The sequence below is a fragment of the Schistocerca piceifrons genome, chromosome 9, assembly GCF_021461385.2.
Source record: "Schistocerca piceifrons isolate TAMUIC-IGC-003096 chromosome 9, iqSchPice1.1, whole genome shotgun sequence".
Lineage (NCBI taxonomy): Eukaryota > Metazoa > Arthropoda > Insecta > Orthoptera > Acrididae > Schistocerca > Schistocerca piceifrons.
In genome coordinates, this window is record NC_060146.1 from 62,931,791 (window position 1) to 62,950,740 (window position 18,950).

General features: G+C 44.3%; 1 protein-coding gene across 1 annotated transcript in view; it reads left to right on the forward strand.

Moving 5' to 3' along the window:
- The window catches only part of LOC124716990 (actin-histidine N-methyltransferase), a 413,484-nt gene that overhangs the window by 361,735 nt on the left and 32,799 nt on the right, over positions 1-18,950 (forward strand). Inside the window, exon 9 of the mRNA XM_047243613.1 lies at positions 14,890-15,066. Within this exon, the coding sequence (XP_047099569.1) occupies positions 14,890-15,066 (177 nt within the window). The remainder of the gene's footprint in view (positions 1-14,889; positions 15,067-18,950) is intronic.

Sequence of the window (18,950 nt, forward strand, 5' to 3'; positions counted from 1 at the left end):
TCCACCACCTGGCTGAGCTACGGAAACTGTTAAGCTTTACATCTGCTTTCTGCATTGCCCTCCAGGAAACCTGGTACCCGACAATGCGTACCCCTGCCCTCTGCGTCTATAAGGGATATTACAGGGACCATAGCGTCTATTATTGTGCCAGGTGGAGTTTGCATCTATGTCCTGAACTCAATATGTAGTGAAACTGTGCCCCTCAAACCCCTCCTGAAGCTGTGACTGTCAGGATAAGGACGACGCAGGAAACAGCTGTCTGCAATGTATATCTTCCTTCAGATGGTGCAGTACCCCTTCCCTACTTGTGGGAGATTTTAACGCGCATAACTCTTTGTGGGGTGGCGCCCTGCTTACTGGCCGAGGTAGCGACGTCGAAAACTTACTGTCACAACTCGACCTCTGCCTCTTACACGTGCCCCCACACATTTCAGTGTGGCACATGGCACATATTCGGCTATTGATCTCTCGGTTTGCAGTCCTGGCTTTCTCCCATCTATCCACTGGAGACCACATGACGACCTGTGTAGTAGTGACCTCTTCCCCATCTTCCTGTCACTCCCCCAGCGTCATGCCCACAGACATCTACCCAGATGGGCTTTAAACAAGGCAGACTAGGAAGCCTTCACATCTGCTGTCACCGCTGAATCTCCCCGTGGTGCCATCGATGTTGTCGCTGAGCAGGTCACTACGACGATCTTTTCTGCGGCGGAAAACGCGATACCTCGTTCTTTAGGGTGCTCCCAGCGAAAGACAGTCCCTTGGTGATCGCCGGAAGTCGCTGAGGCAGTTACAGAGCGTCGGCGAGCTCTACAGAGACATAAGTGGCACCCTTCCCTAGAGCACCTAATAGCCTTTAAGCGGCTCCGTGCCCACGTTCGCCAACTTATCAAACTACGGAAGCAGGAGTGTTGGGAGAGGTACGTGTCGACCATTGGGTGCTATATGTCACCTTCCCAAGTCTGAACGAAGATCAGACGTCTTTTTGGGTGCCAAAACCCAACAGGTGTGCGTGGCATTAACATCAATGGCGTGTTATCTACCGACGCAACGCGATTGCCGATCACTTTGCTGTGCATTATGCTCGAGCCTCTGCGTCGGAGAACTACCCCGCAGCCTTTTGCACCCTCAAACGCCAGAAGGTAAGGAACGTCCTCTCGTTCACTACACGCCACAGTGAATCCTACAACGCCTCTTGCACATTGCCCCGACACTGCTCCTGGGCCGGATCGAATCCACAGTCAGATGATTAAACATCTCTCGTCTTTAGGCGATATCTCCTCATCATCTTCAACCGGATCTGGTGTGATGCCATCTTTCCATTGCAGTGGCAGGAGAGCACCATCATTCCGGTGCTCAAATGTGGTCAAAACCCACTTGATGTGGAAAGCTACCGGCCCATCAGCCTCACCAACTGTCTTTGGAAGCTGCTGGAACGTGTGGTGTGTCGGTGGTTGGGTTGGTCCTGGAGTCACGTGGCCTACTGGCTCCATGTCAGGGCAGCTTCCGCCAGGGTCGCTCTACCACTGATAATCTAACGTCCCTCCAGTCTGCCATCCGAACAGCCTTTTCCAGACGCCAGCATCTGGTTGCCATGATTTTTGCCTTACATAAAGCGTAAGACACGACCTGGCGACATCATATCCTTGCCAAAATTGTATGAGAAGGGTCTTCGGGGCCCAGTCCCAATTTTTATCCAAAACTTCCCGTCGCTCCATACCTCCTGTGTCCAGGTCAGTGCCTCCCATAGTCCCCCTCCCCCCTCCCCCCCTATATACAGGAGAATGGCGTTCTGCAGGGCTCCGTATTGAGTTTCTCCCTATTTATTGTGGCTATTAACGGTCTAGCAGCAGCTGCAAGGCCGTCGGTCTCACCTTGTCTGTACGTGGATGACTTTCGCATTTTGTACTGCTCCTCCAGTACTGGTGTTGCTGAACGGTGCCTACAGGGAGACAGTCACAAGGTGCAGTCATGGGCTCTAGTCCACGGCTTCCAGTTTTCAGCCGCAAAGTCGTCTGTCATGCATTTCTGTCGGCGTCACACCGTTCATCTAGAACCAGAGCTTTATCGTAATTAGGTTCCACCCACTGTATTGGAGACATATCGAGTCTTAGAACTGGTTTTCGACGCCCAATTGACTTGACTACCTCACCTTTGTCAGCTTAGCGGAAGTGCTGGCAGCACTTCAGTGCCCTCCGTTGCCTGAGCAACACCAGTTGGGGGTGCAGATCGCTCTACGCTGCTGTAGCTCTACAGAGCCCTTGTTCAATCCCGTCTAGACTATGGGAATCTGGTTTACGGTTCGGCGGCGCCCTCAGCTTTGCGTTTACTCGACCCAGTGCACCACTGTGGCGTTAACCTAGCGACGGGAGCTTTCAGAACGAGTCCGGTGACCAGCGTCATGGTGGAGGCCAGAGTCCGTCCATTGGAGGTTTGGTGTGCACAGCTGCTGGCTAGTTACGTTGCACACGTTCGTAGTTATCCTGCACATCCGAATTACCGCCTCCTTTTCCCAACCACGCCGGTCCATCTCCCGTATCAGTGGACCAGGTCAGGGCTTATGATTGCGGTTCGCGTCTGGTCCCTTGTGCCTGGAGTCCTTCCCATTACCACCTCTCCTCGAGGTCCATTCACATACGCCTCCATGGTGTACACCAAGGCCGCAGATTATTGTGGACCTTTCACATGGCCGTAAGGACTCCGTTAACCCTGCAGCTCTACGTTATCACTTCTCTCGTTTTTCGAAATGTACCGGGGCCATGAAGTGGTTTACACTCACGGCTCGATGGCTGATGGTCACGTTAGGCTTTGTGTATATTCATGGGGAACATATTGAACAGCACTCCTTGCCAGATGGCTGCAGTGTTTTCACTGCAGAGCTGGCGGCCATATCTCGTGCTCTGGAGCACATCCGCTCATGCCCTGGCGAGTCATGTTTCCTTGAGCAGCCTACAAGCTATCGACCAGTGCTACCCTCGCCATCCTTTGGTAGCGTCCATCCAGGAGTCCATGTATGCCCTGGAACGGTCCCGTCGTTTCGTGGTGTTTGTGTGGACCCCAGGACACGTCGGAATCCCAGGCAACGAACTTGCCGACAGGCCGGCCCAAGAGGCTACGCTTCTGAAGGTGGGCATCTCCGAAGCTGACCTGCGTTCTGTCTTACGCCGTAGTGCTTTCAGGGTTTGGAATACGGAATGGCATAACAGTATGCACAACAAGCTCCGTGTCATTAGGGAGACGACGAATGTGTGTAAGTCTTCCATGCTGTCCTCTCTTAGGGAATCAGTTGTCCTCTGCCGGCTCCGCATTGGCCATACATGGCTAACGCATGGTTACCTCCTCCGTCGCGAGGACCCACCTGACAGTCCCAAATGAGGGTCGTCCACCTCTTGCTGGACTGCCCACTTTTAGCCGCTCTGCGGCGGACTTTTAACATTCCCAGCACCCTACCTTCGATGTTGGACGACAATGCCTCAACAGCAGCTTTAGTTTTACGTTTTATTTGTGAGGGTAGGTTTTAACACTTGATCTAAGTTTTAGCGCATGTCCTTTCGTCCCTCTATGTCCTCCACGCTAGTGCTTTTAGGGCGGAGGTTTTAATGTGTTGCAGAGTGGCTCGCTTCTCCTTTTTATTCGCATGGTCAGCCAGCCATGGTAATCTGCTCTCTTGTTTTGATCTCTCCTGCATGTTTCTCGCGTTTCTCTGTGGTTTCCTTGTCCATTTTAGTGTTTGTTGCCCCTCTGTCATTCTTGTAGTTTTCTCCTTTCTTCCAGCTATGTTTTGTATGTCTCGATTATTTTACTCTCACCGATGACCTAATAGTTTGGTCCCCCCCCCCCCTCCGCCCCCCCCCCCCCCACCACCACCACCCTCTTTTAAACAAACAAACCAACCAACCAAGCAACCAATCGTCGGCTTTATTAGGCAAGCAAAACATACAGTTTGTTCACGAAAGTGGACGCACGAAAGAATTCCTACGTTAGCTCTATTAAAAGGCATATCTCCTGTCTTGACCATACGCTAGTCGTGTTATTCTGTGATATGTATAAATAAAAACTTCAATATCCGTGAAGATGTTATAAGACAAAAATGAAAGATACATGTCCACTCAGTAAGGATGTCGTCTTACAAAAGTTCACCAAATCGTAGAAACCCATTCCCCACCGAGATCGCAGTTATGTTTACATAACATCAAATATTACAGAAATTATTTCTATTAATTTCATAGGAAAGTTTCACAACGTTTGGGAAAACGTGAAGAAAACATTTTACAAAGAGGACTTCAACCATGTATCTAACCACCGTCGATTTGTTGATGTGGCCCCTCAACGAACTACGCTATACTGAAACATTGCTTCTAGCGACGTATTTTCCGTTATAGCCCTATAAAGGCATTACCCGCCGAAATCTTCTTAATTGGCAATTAAAAAAAACAGTTTCTAACAAGAACGACACTTTTCATGAATCTTCAATGGCTCGTTGCCTTAAAACGGCGTTTACTTTCATAACACGCGGTTTATAATGCGAGAATTTCTAAATGCGAAAAATCCTGTAACCACCAATAAGACGTTTTCCGTCATTTTACCACAAATTGTACCAATAACGATTCGTTCTGGAGGTTTACGATGTGCTGGCGCTTAGAACCACTGAATATGGGCGTCTACTGAGCACGACAAATACAGTATGGCGTCTCGCTTTCTGTTGTAACGTACGAAGCGTTCTTGCTTCCTATTGATTGTTCTTTACTTGGCACGTTTCCGAAATATCACAGAACTTATTTTGTGTTTCACGTGACGAAATGGCTCCTCAGCGTGGAATCACAGTAAGTGACGCTGCAAAACTCTTATAGTACCAAGTCAACTTTAGCTAACTCGTCACGCGGGCCGACGGCTTTAGCTGCCGCCACCATCACCACCACCACCACCAACAACAACAACAACAATTAACAACAACACTCCTTCCTTACCGGTCAAGTACTGGCAGTGAAAACTTTCCATTACCAGGATTCGAAGCAGCTTATTTCAGATTCGGAAGCACCACCACACAATGGTGCGTTAGCGACCTCGCGGCTACGGAGGCGGGTGTGCTTTTCCTATTGCAAGATTAATTCGTCTTGGTCTTACACTTTATCACAGTCATGGTAGCTATGTGTGACTAAGATTAAGAACTGGAAGGGCCAGCCAGCTCAACTCAACTTAAACAAGAGTTGACTGCAAACTTAGTTAAATAGGTATATTTTCTCCTAGATGTGCACATTTTAATTTAGAAAGCACCGAAATCAATAGTGAAAGTGCGTTCACTGTAGAGAATCGTTGGTAGAACGGCCGGCACACAGTGCTCAGTCAGTAAGGAAAAATCCCACACAAGAAATATTGATGTTTGTGTACCAGGGTGTATATGACCCGGGAGATCCGGGAAAAACCCGGGAATTTTTTAGAATTCTGGGTATTCTTTGTTTTAGTTTTCAGGTAAATTTTTGTAATTTTGACTGGTAAGAAATAATACTCTATCAAAGGACTGCAGCAATAAAACACGAACGAGAGAAAAAACTAAAATCAAACTTAAGTTGCAAAGAAATGCGCTATGTACACAACAAAACACACTGCTCATACAAGCGTCTGCCAATAGCAAAATCTGTCAAAGGCTTTGGGACGACTATGCTTTGCTTCATAACAACAAATTGCCTCCGATGAGCGTGACGTCACAGCTGTTTACGTTAGATTCGTGTGAGCAGTTGCATGCGCAGCTGAGTCGCGCATGCACCTTCTCCCGCTTCTGGCTACAAACGTGTGGCTGTTAGCTGTGCAAGATGCTACCCAGAAAAATTTTACTGGCACGTGCAAACTGCCATATTCACTGGAAGCAAACCGCGGGTGGCGATTTCAGTCAAGCATTAATCGCCTTGTGGAACAATGAAGATATTTTTCTCGGTTCGCTAAAGAAATATAGGTTTATTAATCTTTTCCACTGAGGCAGTCAATTTATTTGAAACGAAGTGTTTAATTACACACTAGTGGCTAGTTTCAACTGTTCGCTGCATTTCAAAAGAGCATGTTTTCATCTTCTAGCACGTATGGCATTATGCCATAATAAAGAACCAAAAATTAGATAATACAGTACTGGTACTCCAAGAAAATTTACAACCGAATCTGGATATACGAATATGCACTTCAAGCCAAATTATGCATTTTACTGTGGTTCACGAATTTCCTCTGACGTCTTGTTTCTTTTATGAGACAATGTAAGATATTTTAATGTTTTACACGTACGAACACTGGATTCCTGCGTCATCGTAGCTGCGGAAGCGCGGTGATCGCTGTTATATGGCACTCTCAGGCAACTGCTGAAAAGAACCTCTTTCTAACAGGTCGCGGGAAAATATTGCGAATGATTGATTGAAAAGCGTTACTTTCAAAGTTAATTTCTTTTTACTCAAGATGAACTAAGTGCGAGAATGTGCGATGAATTTCTTAAATCACAGAGCGTTTGACTCTCTCGTAAAAATCAACTGTTTGAGGACGACCATTTAGAAAAAAATTCGAGCCCGGGAGATCATACATTTATGTCGGTATTAAAAATTTTACTGGCAAATTTGTGTGAAGTATCTTAAAGTGTAAGCCGCGCAAAAAAGATCGACATTAGACGTGAAAGATTAGCTTCTCTATTAATCGTCGAGACCAATATTACATGTAAAAGCTCTGTTTTTCTTGTAGCAACACTGTGTATATTAATTTACACCATTAACTGTCCCTATTTGTGTGTACGTGCTACTTAACAGTGATAATGCTACTGGCTGACTACATAACGTGTCCCAAGCCCTGAATATCGGCTGGCGAGATCATGTGACGAGCTATGACTGGCTTACAAAAGCGCATTGCAGTCTTGATTTCAATGCTTCGGAAAGTAACATATTGTGTTTGGTGGAATTCGAATTTATACATTCGTAATACGAAAATATCCAACATACAGGGTCTTTTTTCTGAGTTCTAAAGGGCTGAGAAATTCTACGCCGGTGTATAAAACCATAACCTTCAAAGGATTGATAAGTTTTACAGTTCCAAGGAAAAGTATACTGTCACTTAACACGGAAAAAGTGTATTTTCACCCGGGAGAAAGTGTGTTTTTTTAACCGGGAAGTCCGGGAGAAATCCGGGAAATTTTTTTTCCTTGTCCGCGTATGCACCCTGTGTACGTATTTATAAAAATAATTGAACGTCTGTACGTGTAAGTTTCACATTTTCTACGAAACCACTGGACTCATTTCAACCAAACTTGGTATGCATATCACTCACATCTGAAAGGAGGTAATGTGAAGGTAAGAATTAGCTACCTTCCATAGAGGCGAGGATGAAAAGAGGGTGATTTGAGCCAAATTTAGTATATATTTTACTTATTATTTCTGTTAATTGTACAATTAATAGTGTAAAAATACCGTGGGGGTAATATACCCATAGGAGAGGACGTGGATGTTGAGGAGCTGTGACATTAACATCATTCGATAACGACCGATAATAGAACAGAATACATTCATTTTAGGGTAGCTAGGCTCATTGGTGACATCCCCGGTGAAGTTCCATCCTCGAGGAGGGATGCAAAGACAGTGACAAACCAGTATATCTCTATAACGCCTAAAGCAGTTTCTATAAAACGTGGCATGCGTGTCACTTGCTACCTGGAACAAATTACTAAAGACACCTAGCACACACATAGCTGAGGGTGGGAGTGTAGACATAATGCTTCGTGAAATTTCAACCAAAATTGGTATCTCCGTTACTCATTACTTGTATAAAAGTACTGTGAGAGTGAGATACTCCCACTGCTCCTAGGTCTGGGGATGGGGATGGAGATGAGGAGGATTGACTTGTAAAAGTATCGAAAGCGACCATTTGGTATTTGTTTCCTGTATTTGGTTGACTTGGAGGACTTTCAAAGTTGAGTGAAGCGCCAAAGAAACTGGTATAGGCATGCGTATTCCAGTACAGAGACATGTAAACAGGCAGAATACAGTCCTGCAGTTGTGGGGTTTCGGAGCCGAAGGCCCATTAGTGTACCGTTGATGACTGAGGACTGCACGACACGAAGTTTGGGCCCGTCAACACCGACATTGGACTGTTGATGACTGGAAACATGTTGCCTGGTCGAGCTGGTATCGTTTCAAATTGTATCGAGGGGATGGACGTGTACAGGTACGGAGGCAACCTCATGAATCCATGGATCCTGCATGTCAGCAGGTGATTATTCAGTCTGATGGAGGCTCTGTAATGGTGTGGAGCGTGTGCAATTGGAGTGATATGTGACCCCTGGTACGTAAGCGTCCTGTCTGCTCACCTGCATCTATTCTTGTCCATTTTGCATTCCGACGGACTTGCGCAATTCCAGCAGGACAGTGTGACACCCCACACGTCCAGAATTGCTTCAGAGTGGCTCCAGGAGCACACTTCTGAGTTGAAACACTTCCGCTGGCCACCAAACTCCCCGGACATGAACATTATTGAGCATATCTGGGACACCTTGCAACGTGCTGTTCAGAACAGATCTCCACCCCTCGTACTCTTACGGATTTATGGACAGCCCTGCGGGATTCATTGTGTCAATTCCCTCCATAACTATTTCAGACATTAGTTGAGTCCATGCGACTTCGTGTTGGGGCACTTCTGCGTGCTCGCGGGGGCCAGAGACGATATTAGGCAGGTGTACCAGTTTCGTGGGCTCTTCAGTGTAGGAGGCGAAGCTACGCCGAGATTATACCATTATTGCTAACAAATCATGGTATGAAGAGTGCAAGTACAGTAAAAGTTTCATTGTCACCATGGCTTGCTTCGGACAGAATCATGGACAACTTCAAATACGCCTCTGTCAGAGAGCGAGCTCGTGACACCACATTTACCTCTACCTACGAATATGAAAATCTTGCTGAAGCTTCTCAGTATCGCTGCAGCACAGAAGTGCTGTGACTTGTTTTTCTTTAAAGCCCGCGCGCAGAGCTTTTTTTTTGGGGGGGGGGGGGGACGCAGGTGGGGAGGCCTTTACGCTCGGTTCCTATTTGACGTGGGAACATGGGGTAAAGAGTTTCTGGTTTATCCTGAACCAGCGACCATTTCTACTGCCATTCGAACATCTGTCCAGCTGTAACTATGTTTGAGTATTTTAAGCTAGGTTGTACCGGAGCTGATACCCAGGCAAATTGTGGGAATCGGTTAATTCCTCTTGCAAAACATTTTAATTGTGTTGAAATTAATGCTCAAATAATGGCACTATCTGAAAATGCATCGTTCGGAGTTCGCGTGCAAAAGCTGTCACCTTTAAATAACTCCTGAGTGGAGCGAGACTTGTGGTTCACATTTGGTCCACCTCTGTATTCTACGAGGCTGTAAGGTAAATTTTAACTGTTTGAAAAATGATTGCTTCGTTTGAATTTATGTGAAAAACCTGTTCTATTCTGAGGTTTTTGAAACGGGATACGTCTGTACTTTAAACTTGGATGAATCGGTTCAAACTTTGCACGAACGTAGGTGAATGGATAAAGCCAAGACGACTTTTTTAACCCAATAATCTCTATCCGTTGCGGAGATTTGTCTTTACGTGAATTGAATATGGGGAAACAAAGTGACTCAGAGAAATGAACAGTGCATTCTTACGATAAAATTACAACTCCCTTTCAAAAATTCAGCTTCATTCGAATTTTACGTGCAAAAATATTTTCCTTCTGAGTTCATATGGGTGCCGCTTCAATGTTTCAGATTTGTTAGAATCGGTTTAAATTATGTAAGAAGGTATACAAATACATGTCATTAATTGTTGTCTACTGTCACGATATAAGCATTATGGTTCGAAAGAGAATAAAAACATATACCGGAACGGTCGTCGCCTGAATGAACAGAAACCTGCATCGGTTGCCAAGCTATGGCGGTTTAACGTCATAATTGTCGTTGAGTAAAAGTTGCGAATCAGTGTTGCAAATGCTCCTGTCGTAGCACAAAAAAGACAAATTATTCCAGGGCGGAGTTGGATGGTAAACGGTTGCTTCTAGCTTTTCGACTTAGTTGGCACTTACGAAGAAATTTTTATTAAAGGTCTTAACGATTCGTGTTTTTTATGAGTTATCCGTACTTCCCCAGCGCAATGAGCTCTTAGACCCATCTACTGTTAACATACATGGTGACGGGTGTAAAAACAAATAGACACAAATATATGTGCTTCTAGAGAGTGGGATGCATCTACAATAGGAAGCACACTATGTGATCAAAAGTATCCGGCCACCTCCAAAAACATACGTTTTGCATATTAAGTGCATTGTGCTGCCACCAACTGCCGGGTACTCCATATCAGCGACCTTAGTAGACATTAGACTTCGTGAGAGAGCAGAATGGGGCTCTCCACGGAACTCACGGACTTGGAACGTGTTCAGATGACGGGGTGTAACTGGTGTCATATGTCTGTACGCGAAATTTCCACACTCCTAAACATCCCTAGGTCCGCTGTTTCCAATGTGATAGTGCAGTGGAAACGTGAAGGGACACGTACAGCACAAAAGCGCATAGGCCGACCTCGTCTGTTGACTGACAGAAACCGCCGACAGTTGAAGAGGGTCGTAATGTGTAACAGGCACATATCTATCCAGACCACCACACAGGAATTCCAAACTGCATCAGGATCGACTGCAAGTACTATGACAGTTAGGCGGGAGTTGAGAAAATTTGGATTTCAAGGTCGAGCGGCTGCACATTCGCCACACATCACGCCGGTAAATGCCAAACGACTCCTCGCTTGGTGTAAGGAGCGTAAACATTGGACGATTTAACAGTGGAAAAGCGTCGTGTGCAGTGACGAATCACGGTACACGATGAGGCGATCCGATATCAGGATGTGGGTATGGGGAATGCTGGTGAACGTCATCTGCCAGCGTGTGTCGTGTCAATAGTAAAATTCGAAGACGGTGGTGTAATGCTGTGGTCGTGTTTTTCATGGAAGGAGCTTGCATCCATTGTTGTTTCGCGTGGCACTATCACAGCACAGACCTACATTGATGTTTTAACCACCTTCTTGCATCCCACTGTTGAAGAGAAATTCGGCGATGGCGATTGCATCTTTCAACACGATGGAGCACCTGTTCATAACACACGGCCTGAGGCGGTGTGGTTGAATGACAGTGAAATCCCTGTAAGGAACTGGCCTGCAAAGAGTCCTGACCTGATGTTTTGGAACGCCGACTTCGTGCGATACCTCACCGACCGACATCGATACCTCTCCTCAATGAAGCACTCCGTGATGAATGGGCTGCCATTCCCCAAGAAACCTTCCAGCACCTGATTGAACGTATGCCTGCGAGAGTGGAAGCTGTCATCAAGGCTAAGGATGTGCCAAAGCCATACTGAATTCTAGCTTTAGCGATGGAGGGACCCACGAACTTGTAAGTCATTTTCAGCCAGTGTGCGGATACGTTTCATCACACAGTGTATCAGAGAGTGGGGGTCTAGGAAGTATCAGAGAGTGGTTAGTCCATCTGTAATTGAAGTATCCCAGAGTGGAGATCCATGCTTCCTAAACTTTAATAACACGTTGTGTCATATTGCACGACATGACTAATACTATATTGGATTACATAATGGCATGTGTCATGTTATAAGACGTGGCACATGTAATCGTGTTACTTTACATGCATTATAGTACATGAGATGGGTGCTTATACTGACAAGTAAAAAAAAGCGCGAATATGTCAAGATGTTTTGATTTAAATGTCTTTAAAGCCGGCAGATACTCGAAAAGCTAGTTCCCTTCTTTCCCTAACTCTGTCTAGGAGATAGTCGCCTTTTTTTGTGCTACGATGGGAGCATTTTATACTCTAATTTTCTTATTTCTATCAGTTTATTACGGAACGACAAATTAAAGTGTAGGTAAGATCTGTGATTCATCAGCGGGGAACCAGAATTCATTTGTCTTACACTGTATTTTATACTACAGTGGTAAGCACTAATAAGTGGTCTTTATAACTGTCAAATATTATTCATCACATTGTGTTGCTGTCAGCGATGGAGTATATTACAAAATTTTGATGGCTTCATGGGTGTTGTCCGAAGTCGAAAGTCGTAAAAGGAAAAGAAATAGAAAGTAGTTTGAAAGCACTCGTATTCATTCTCGAAGATACCAAAACCATGTGACTAAAGTTGTGTTAAGTAGAAACAATTTTCACAATAGTGGCAACTGTTTCGACGGAGACACATGGACATCGCGCTCTCCAGTACAAATTGTTCATTCTGAGAAGACACTCAGCCCAGTAGTTGACGGGAGTAACTGTAACATTAGAAATCGAATGGTCTCGGCAAGTACCGACAACCTTCATCACACATCCAATCTATTCACCATGAGCCAGCAGACTACGCTGTGTTCATTGCGTATGCGCACTCGTCGATGAAAGCAGATGTAACTCGAGGAGCTAAACGTTACAGAAACGTTATGTGTAATTCAGCTCCAAGCGGTTAAAATTTATTGACACGTTCATTGAGGGTACTGTCTGCACACAATGTCGAGAACTAAGGTTAGTAGCGACCAAAAACAAATGATTATCGTTTGGAAGCCGCGCACTGCTCTCCAACTTGTATCTAAATAGCTAGTCCCATTAGCGATCGCTGTTGAGAGTCTTCTGAGTGAACGATTCAAGTCACGTGCTTCAGACGTGACACACACACACAAAATTTTCAGGTGTTGTGTGGGGCAGTTGACGTCATTGTTCCAGATCATAATGTTAATACGTGAATACCAATATTAAACTGGCGATTTTTAATATTAATTATGTAAGGAGGTCAAACTTATGTAATTCGAAAGGTACTTTGCCATGGATGTACACAAAGAAAAATCGTGTGTATGTAGCTGTTAAAAGTGGCAAATGAAAGTAGATGCTTTCATATTCAAAGCTCTGGTGATACCTTCTCTACCTCCCAGACGCAGTGGCAAATATAGAAAAACCTCAAGGAGGGGGCGCTAAAGATACCTTGAACTATCTTTACTTTTACCGTAATAAATAATCACGTCACATCCAAAGTTTAATAAAGTTTTATTTAAACTTACTATTACATATACAAGACAATGCCATCTTATGATATAAAAAAGTTACAATTGTGGTCTCTGGTTCTCTTCCTCAAATGATGAATTCTGTGCGCCTATTCTTTCTGGCAAATTGGTTAATTTCATCGTCAACAGGACAATCAGTGTCACGGTGAGTGTTTAACAGAGCTAAGCCATTAAGTCGATCCTCCTTCATTGTCGACCTCGAAGGTTCTCTGTACAAGAAAACAAATGCCCCGCGCTCGCCCCCATATGTATCCGCCACTGCCCAGACGTGGACATTGAAAATTGAAGTGCTACGAACTTCTGCCCAATGTACCGATCAGGTGGTATGGTAGGAATGACACGAAAGTAACAGCATTTCGTGAAATCGCATTCTAGGGACATTCATGTTTATATGACTCATTTGTAGTAACACACGCATAGCGGGCAGCTACAGTTCGAAAACTGCTAGGTCCCCCAGGTCGATGATGTTGTCAGCAGTGGAAATCAAACTATCTAGCAACGAAGTCTGTAAATAAAGCTATGTATTGGCGTCGTTATTTCGTTTACTTTTCTGTAAGTGTAACTTTGTGGTCATTTGCCACCGTTAGCAGAAAATTTGAAGTTAAGTACCTAATTTTTAATTTATTCATTTGGAATAACTTCGACGTCTGACTTCCCTTATTATACGGAAACTATATTTGTTTTAGGCTATGCTTAGGAGAACGCTGATGGGTCGGAGTGAAACAGGCAGACCTAGACAGACACAATTTTTGCGTAAACAAAGTGATACGAATCATGTGAACGTTGACAGTGATAATTCTGTCTTTGATTTGAGAGATACATTTAAATGTGCGCCGAACGTAATTGCAAATAGTTTTGAGGGTTATAACTGCTGTTGATGAATTTACAATGCAGAATTTGTAATGCAAATCGTTTCGCACCAGAGGCCATTTTATGCGACAGAACGGTATTCACATATTGTTGTCATAAGGGAAAAGTTAATTTGCTGCCGTTAACACAAACTTCATTTTTCACTGCACTGTATCAAGGACTCACTTCAAATGATCGAACAATTAAAGAGAACTAAAAGAATTGCTTCAAGAATACACGTAGCTACGATGCAGAATTTGCTCTGAATCAGATCCAAGGCTAAAATTTCATCACCTTCGAGATGAATGACTTTTTTATCGCAGATCGGGTCCACTAACCCTATTTGTCGAATTTCGACCACATGCGTTACTTGTACAAATTAAAAGTAATTTCCATCGCCTCATTCTGTGCATATTTTGTTTGTTTTTCCTGTAATAAGTTTCTCACGGTTATCAGGCAAATGCCAAAATTAGATACAACTTTCAAATTTTACCATTCGGGAAGCCTTTTGCCTAACGCCCAGCTCGCCTAGATGTAACTGAAAGAACGAAGTCCTGTGAGAGGAGGGAGGGAGAGAGAGAGAGAGAGAGAGAGAGAGAGAGAGAGAGAGAGAGAGAGAGAGAGAGAGGGGGGGGGGGGGGAGAATATGTGTGTGTGTGTCTCCATTTCAGAACGGGAGAAGGTGTGTGTGTGTGTGTGTGTGTGTGTGTGTGTGTGTGTGTGTGTGTGTGTGTGTTGTGTGTCTCCATTTCACAACGGGAGAAGGTTCGGCGTTTTTACTCAACTACTTTCAGTTTCCTTCCACATAATATGGTGTACCTATCTGCACGTGTTTCTGCTAATATCGGTTCTTGGTGGACGGGCACAAAAGATGGCTGCCCAAGTCCATTCTTATCCAGATTATGTTCACACAATATATGCATTGACTGCCTCAGCCCACCCGACCTCATGATGCTCTCTTGTGTCCTCAGCTGTCAACTGACTTCAGTCCGACGCAGAACCGCAGCGAGTGCTTCGCCTTCCGCAACTTCACGGCTGGCGAGCAGGTCTTCATACACTATGGCGTGCGGCCCAACTCCGACCTCTTCGTACACATGGGCTTCGTCTTCCCAGACAACGAGCACGACTGTGTGAGGCTGCGACTGGGGGTGAGTTCACCGTAGTCTCTGCTGTGCATGCCGTGTGCTACTGGATGTCACCAACAGGGATCTCACATGTTGAATTACAGTAACTGAAGGCAATGGCAGGTATGTTGAAGTGCAGTAACTTGAGGTAATGGCAGGTCTGTCGCCGTGGTGTGCCTCGTTATTATGTGACCGTGTGCTTGCGTACAACAAGCATCATATTTCTATAGTTACATGTATAAAAATATAGCTATACAGTGCGTATCAAAAAGAATCAACCGATTTGGCACGTCTCTATTTCTAAAACTAATAAACATGTGGAAAAACTGGTAGAAGCCGACCTCGGGGAAGATCAGTTTGGATTCAGTAGAAATGTTGGAACACGTGAGGCAACACTGACCCTACGACTTATCTTAGAAGAAAGATTAAGGAAAGGCAAACCTACGTTTCTAGCATTTGTAGACTTAGAGAAAGCTTTTGACAATGTTGATTGAATACTCTCTTTCTAATTCTGAAGGTGGCAGGGGTAAAATACAGGGAGCGAAAGGCTATTTACAATTTGTACAGAAAGCAGATGGCAGTTATTAGAGTTGAGGGACATGAAAGACAAGCAGTGGCTGGGAAGGGAGTGAGACAGGGTTGTAGCCTGTCCCCGATGTGAAATAATCACATACAGCGAGGTTCGGTGACCTTAGAGGCCAGTAATGTAAGGCCGTAGGAGGATCCGTACCATACCTAATACGAAACTCTTGCTGAAGCTGAACAGCTATTAATAACCCGCACTGCGCAAAACGTAGAACACAAAACGCGTTCTGTTGTGCCGACACCATTTTTAGAGAACTGAAGTGGGCGCACACTGCTGCTACCTAGCGGGAACCATGTAAAGAGTTTGCTCTTTCCTTTGGTTTAAAAATTCCCGCACTTCCACACGCCAGTCCCCCATTTTGTGGGTAAAGTCGTTCAAATCAGTGTCCAGCTGTGGTAAAAGAAACTTCGAAAGCATATCGAGATATGTGCTTCCTGTAATTCCTGTAACAGTGTTCTGGACCATAAACCTTTTCCTGTTAACTTACACAGAACCCATTAAATTTTGGAGGGTCCCTCTCATGTTGTACAACTAATGTGGCTATTCCATACCCACATTATGACAGTTTACCTTTCCATTCAAATGTATTGTTGCCATGTCACTAAGCACTAAGCGTAAAAGGAAACTGTCATCTTCCAATTTACCAAGGACGAAATTACAGAACTCCACACGTTGTTTGTCGTCTTCGCGAAGAGGCTGCAGTAGCTGAATTTTGTATGGTTACATGTGTAATCGTTGACGCACCACACGTCAGTCGGACATCAGGGGCATGTTGAGCTATCAACCTGCACGGCGAACGGATTTCTGCGGACTTCTTGTGAAACTGTGGCTTGTGAAACTATGGCGGATGCGTTCAACATCTGTGTCAGACAGTCTGGGACGGCCCGGTAATTTGGTTTTACACAATCTGTTCCTCGGAATTGCTCGTGCCATCGTCTAGCGCTCCGCGCCGTAAGAGGATCCATATTATACCTGATACGAAAGTCTTGCTGAAGCTGAACAGCTATAAATAACCTGCACTGCGCAAAACGTAGAACACAAAACGCTTTCTGTTGTGCCGACACCATTTTTACGAGAACTGAAGTGGGTAGAGTTGTGGCGATTCGTGAATGAGTCGTTCATTTGAACGACTCCAAATAAAGAATCGTAAGAATCGAATCGTGATACGGACGAATCGTCGTTCAAAAGAATCGTAAGAACGAATGCGTGCTTCCGAGTCGTGACGATTCCAAGTTCCAACGATTCATCGATTCTTAGTAGGCTATGCTTCGAAGGCAACTTCCGAATCATGCCGAGTCGTGCCGAATGATTACGACCGCCAGATGGCAGTCAAGTGGAGGACGCGTGTGAACTAGAGATGGGCAAACTGAAACACGTAACTGTTTCGAAACAAATGAAACAGTACAATGTAATGTTTCGATACGCTGTTTCGAAACAGTGAAACAGTTTGTGTTTTGTAATCTAATAAACCTACACATTTTATCATCTTGAATGCCTACTCTATAAGTATGTCCATAGAAACACAAATGAGGTGCGAGAGCGCTAATCATATCGCAGAAAGCATGAAACTATCACTTAGGCGTCTTGGCAGTTTAGTATTTCCTGCAGCAAATGCGCTGCTTTCGTGTCGTGTGACTTCCATACTTTTCAATTGGCTGAGGACAGCCATAGCTGAAGACAGAAGAACCACCACGAACGGAGCTGGAAGTGGGAGCAAACTGCAGAAACAACGGATATGCTACTGGGATTCCCATATTCTGTTAGTATGGGTAATATACCCATCTTGCTAATTTCCGTTCACACAAAGGGAATCATTGTGGATAATAGGCACAGTGACTATGGACTCACAAATAACGCCAAATAATTCGAATAAATAACAAAGTATAACAGAAAAAAATTTTGTCTTTCAAGGTGCTTCGAACCGTTACTATAAATTCACCATGCTTCCCAGCCTTTCCCGTTCACCATTACACTATCAGTGATACGTCAAACAGATTGCTTGCAATTATACCTACATCAAATTTATGTAATTGTCTAATAACTGTCACTCTACGCCTTTTTTTATTCAAAATGTTGTAGGCTTACTTGCGTTTCTTAATGTGATTACTGTACATGAACAGAAAAGCGTATGTTATAAAAAAGTGTAATTTAACTGAATGATTTTCACATATTTATTATTTTGAATGTGAATAGTATGCGTTGTTTTGTTGTTTGGTTAGTGTTTATAAAGCAGATGTTACGCCATTTCGTAATAGGACAGTAAGCTAGAAACTAAGCTTTATTTTCGGATATCTTAAGCTTCATGCTATTGCTTCTCAAAAAGATTTCGACACTCTTGAAAGTGTTTCATGAAGTGGTATGTTGTGTTTCAGTACCTGTGCCGAGCCCGAATCTCGTCCGACACAGAGCGGAATGAAACATCACTGTTTCGATACAATTAGTCCGTTCCAAGCACAGGTGGACTGAAACAGCCTTATTTTGAAACAACGATACAGTTTCTGTGTCTGGCTCGAGATCGAATCTGGTCCGGTTATCCGAAACAGGGGCGGAATGAAACACCACTGTTTCGAAACTGAACCACAACCGTTCCGAAACACTGAAATAGTTCCACGTATCGATACACTGTATCGACACATAGAAACAGTGGCCAAGTCTAGTGTGAACAAAAGGAAGCAATTTTGCACCACCTTTCGCACAAATCGACTCCTCTTTCCTGGCATACTGAAATAAAACAATAGATACAATCAAATCAAACTTGACCTTTCATCAATTAAGGCATTACACGTATAAATCGAGAATCAGACTTGTAACGTCATATGCATGTTTACTCATAAATAAATCATTTCTGGCTTATGTTATCATGACACAGTTCGATTCTAACCCCATTGACAATTTCAGACATGTCCTGCCATCTGTGAGTAAGATGTAGAACTTTTTGCATTCCGTAAGAATCGTGCCATCACAGACTAGAATGCATCGTGAACGAATAGTAGGAATCGATTCGCAATGTGAGATTGAGTCGTGGGAATCTAATCGGGAAAAAGAATCGTGTTGCCCAACTCTAGAAGTGGGCGCACACTGCTGCTACCTAGCGGCAACCATGTACCAAAACTCGAGAGTTTACTCTATTCCAACAGTACGTTGTTCACGCACATGTCTCGAATAACATAACTATTATGATTTTTTAAATATCGAATGATCCTTTTTGGTACACCCTGTATTATTACTTCCTGTGTACTCGCAGGTTCTGACTGGGAATATTTATTATTAGTACTCGGATATTACGTTGGCGGGCGGTATCGGGTTAGTTGTTCCTTTTTCG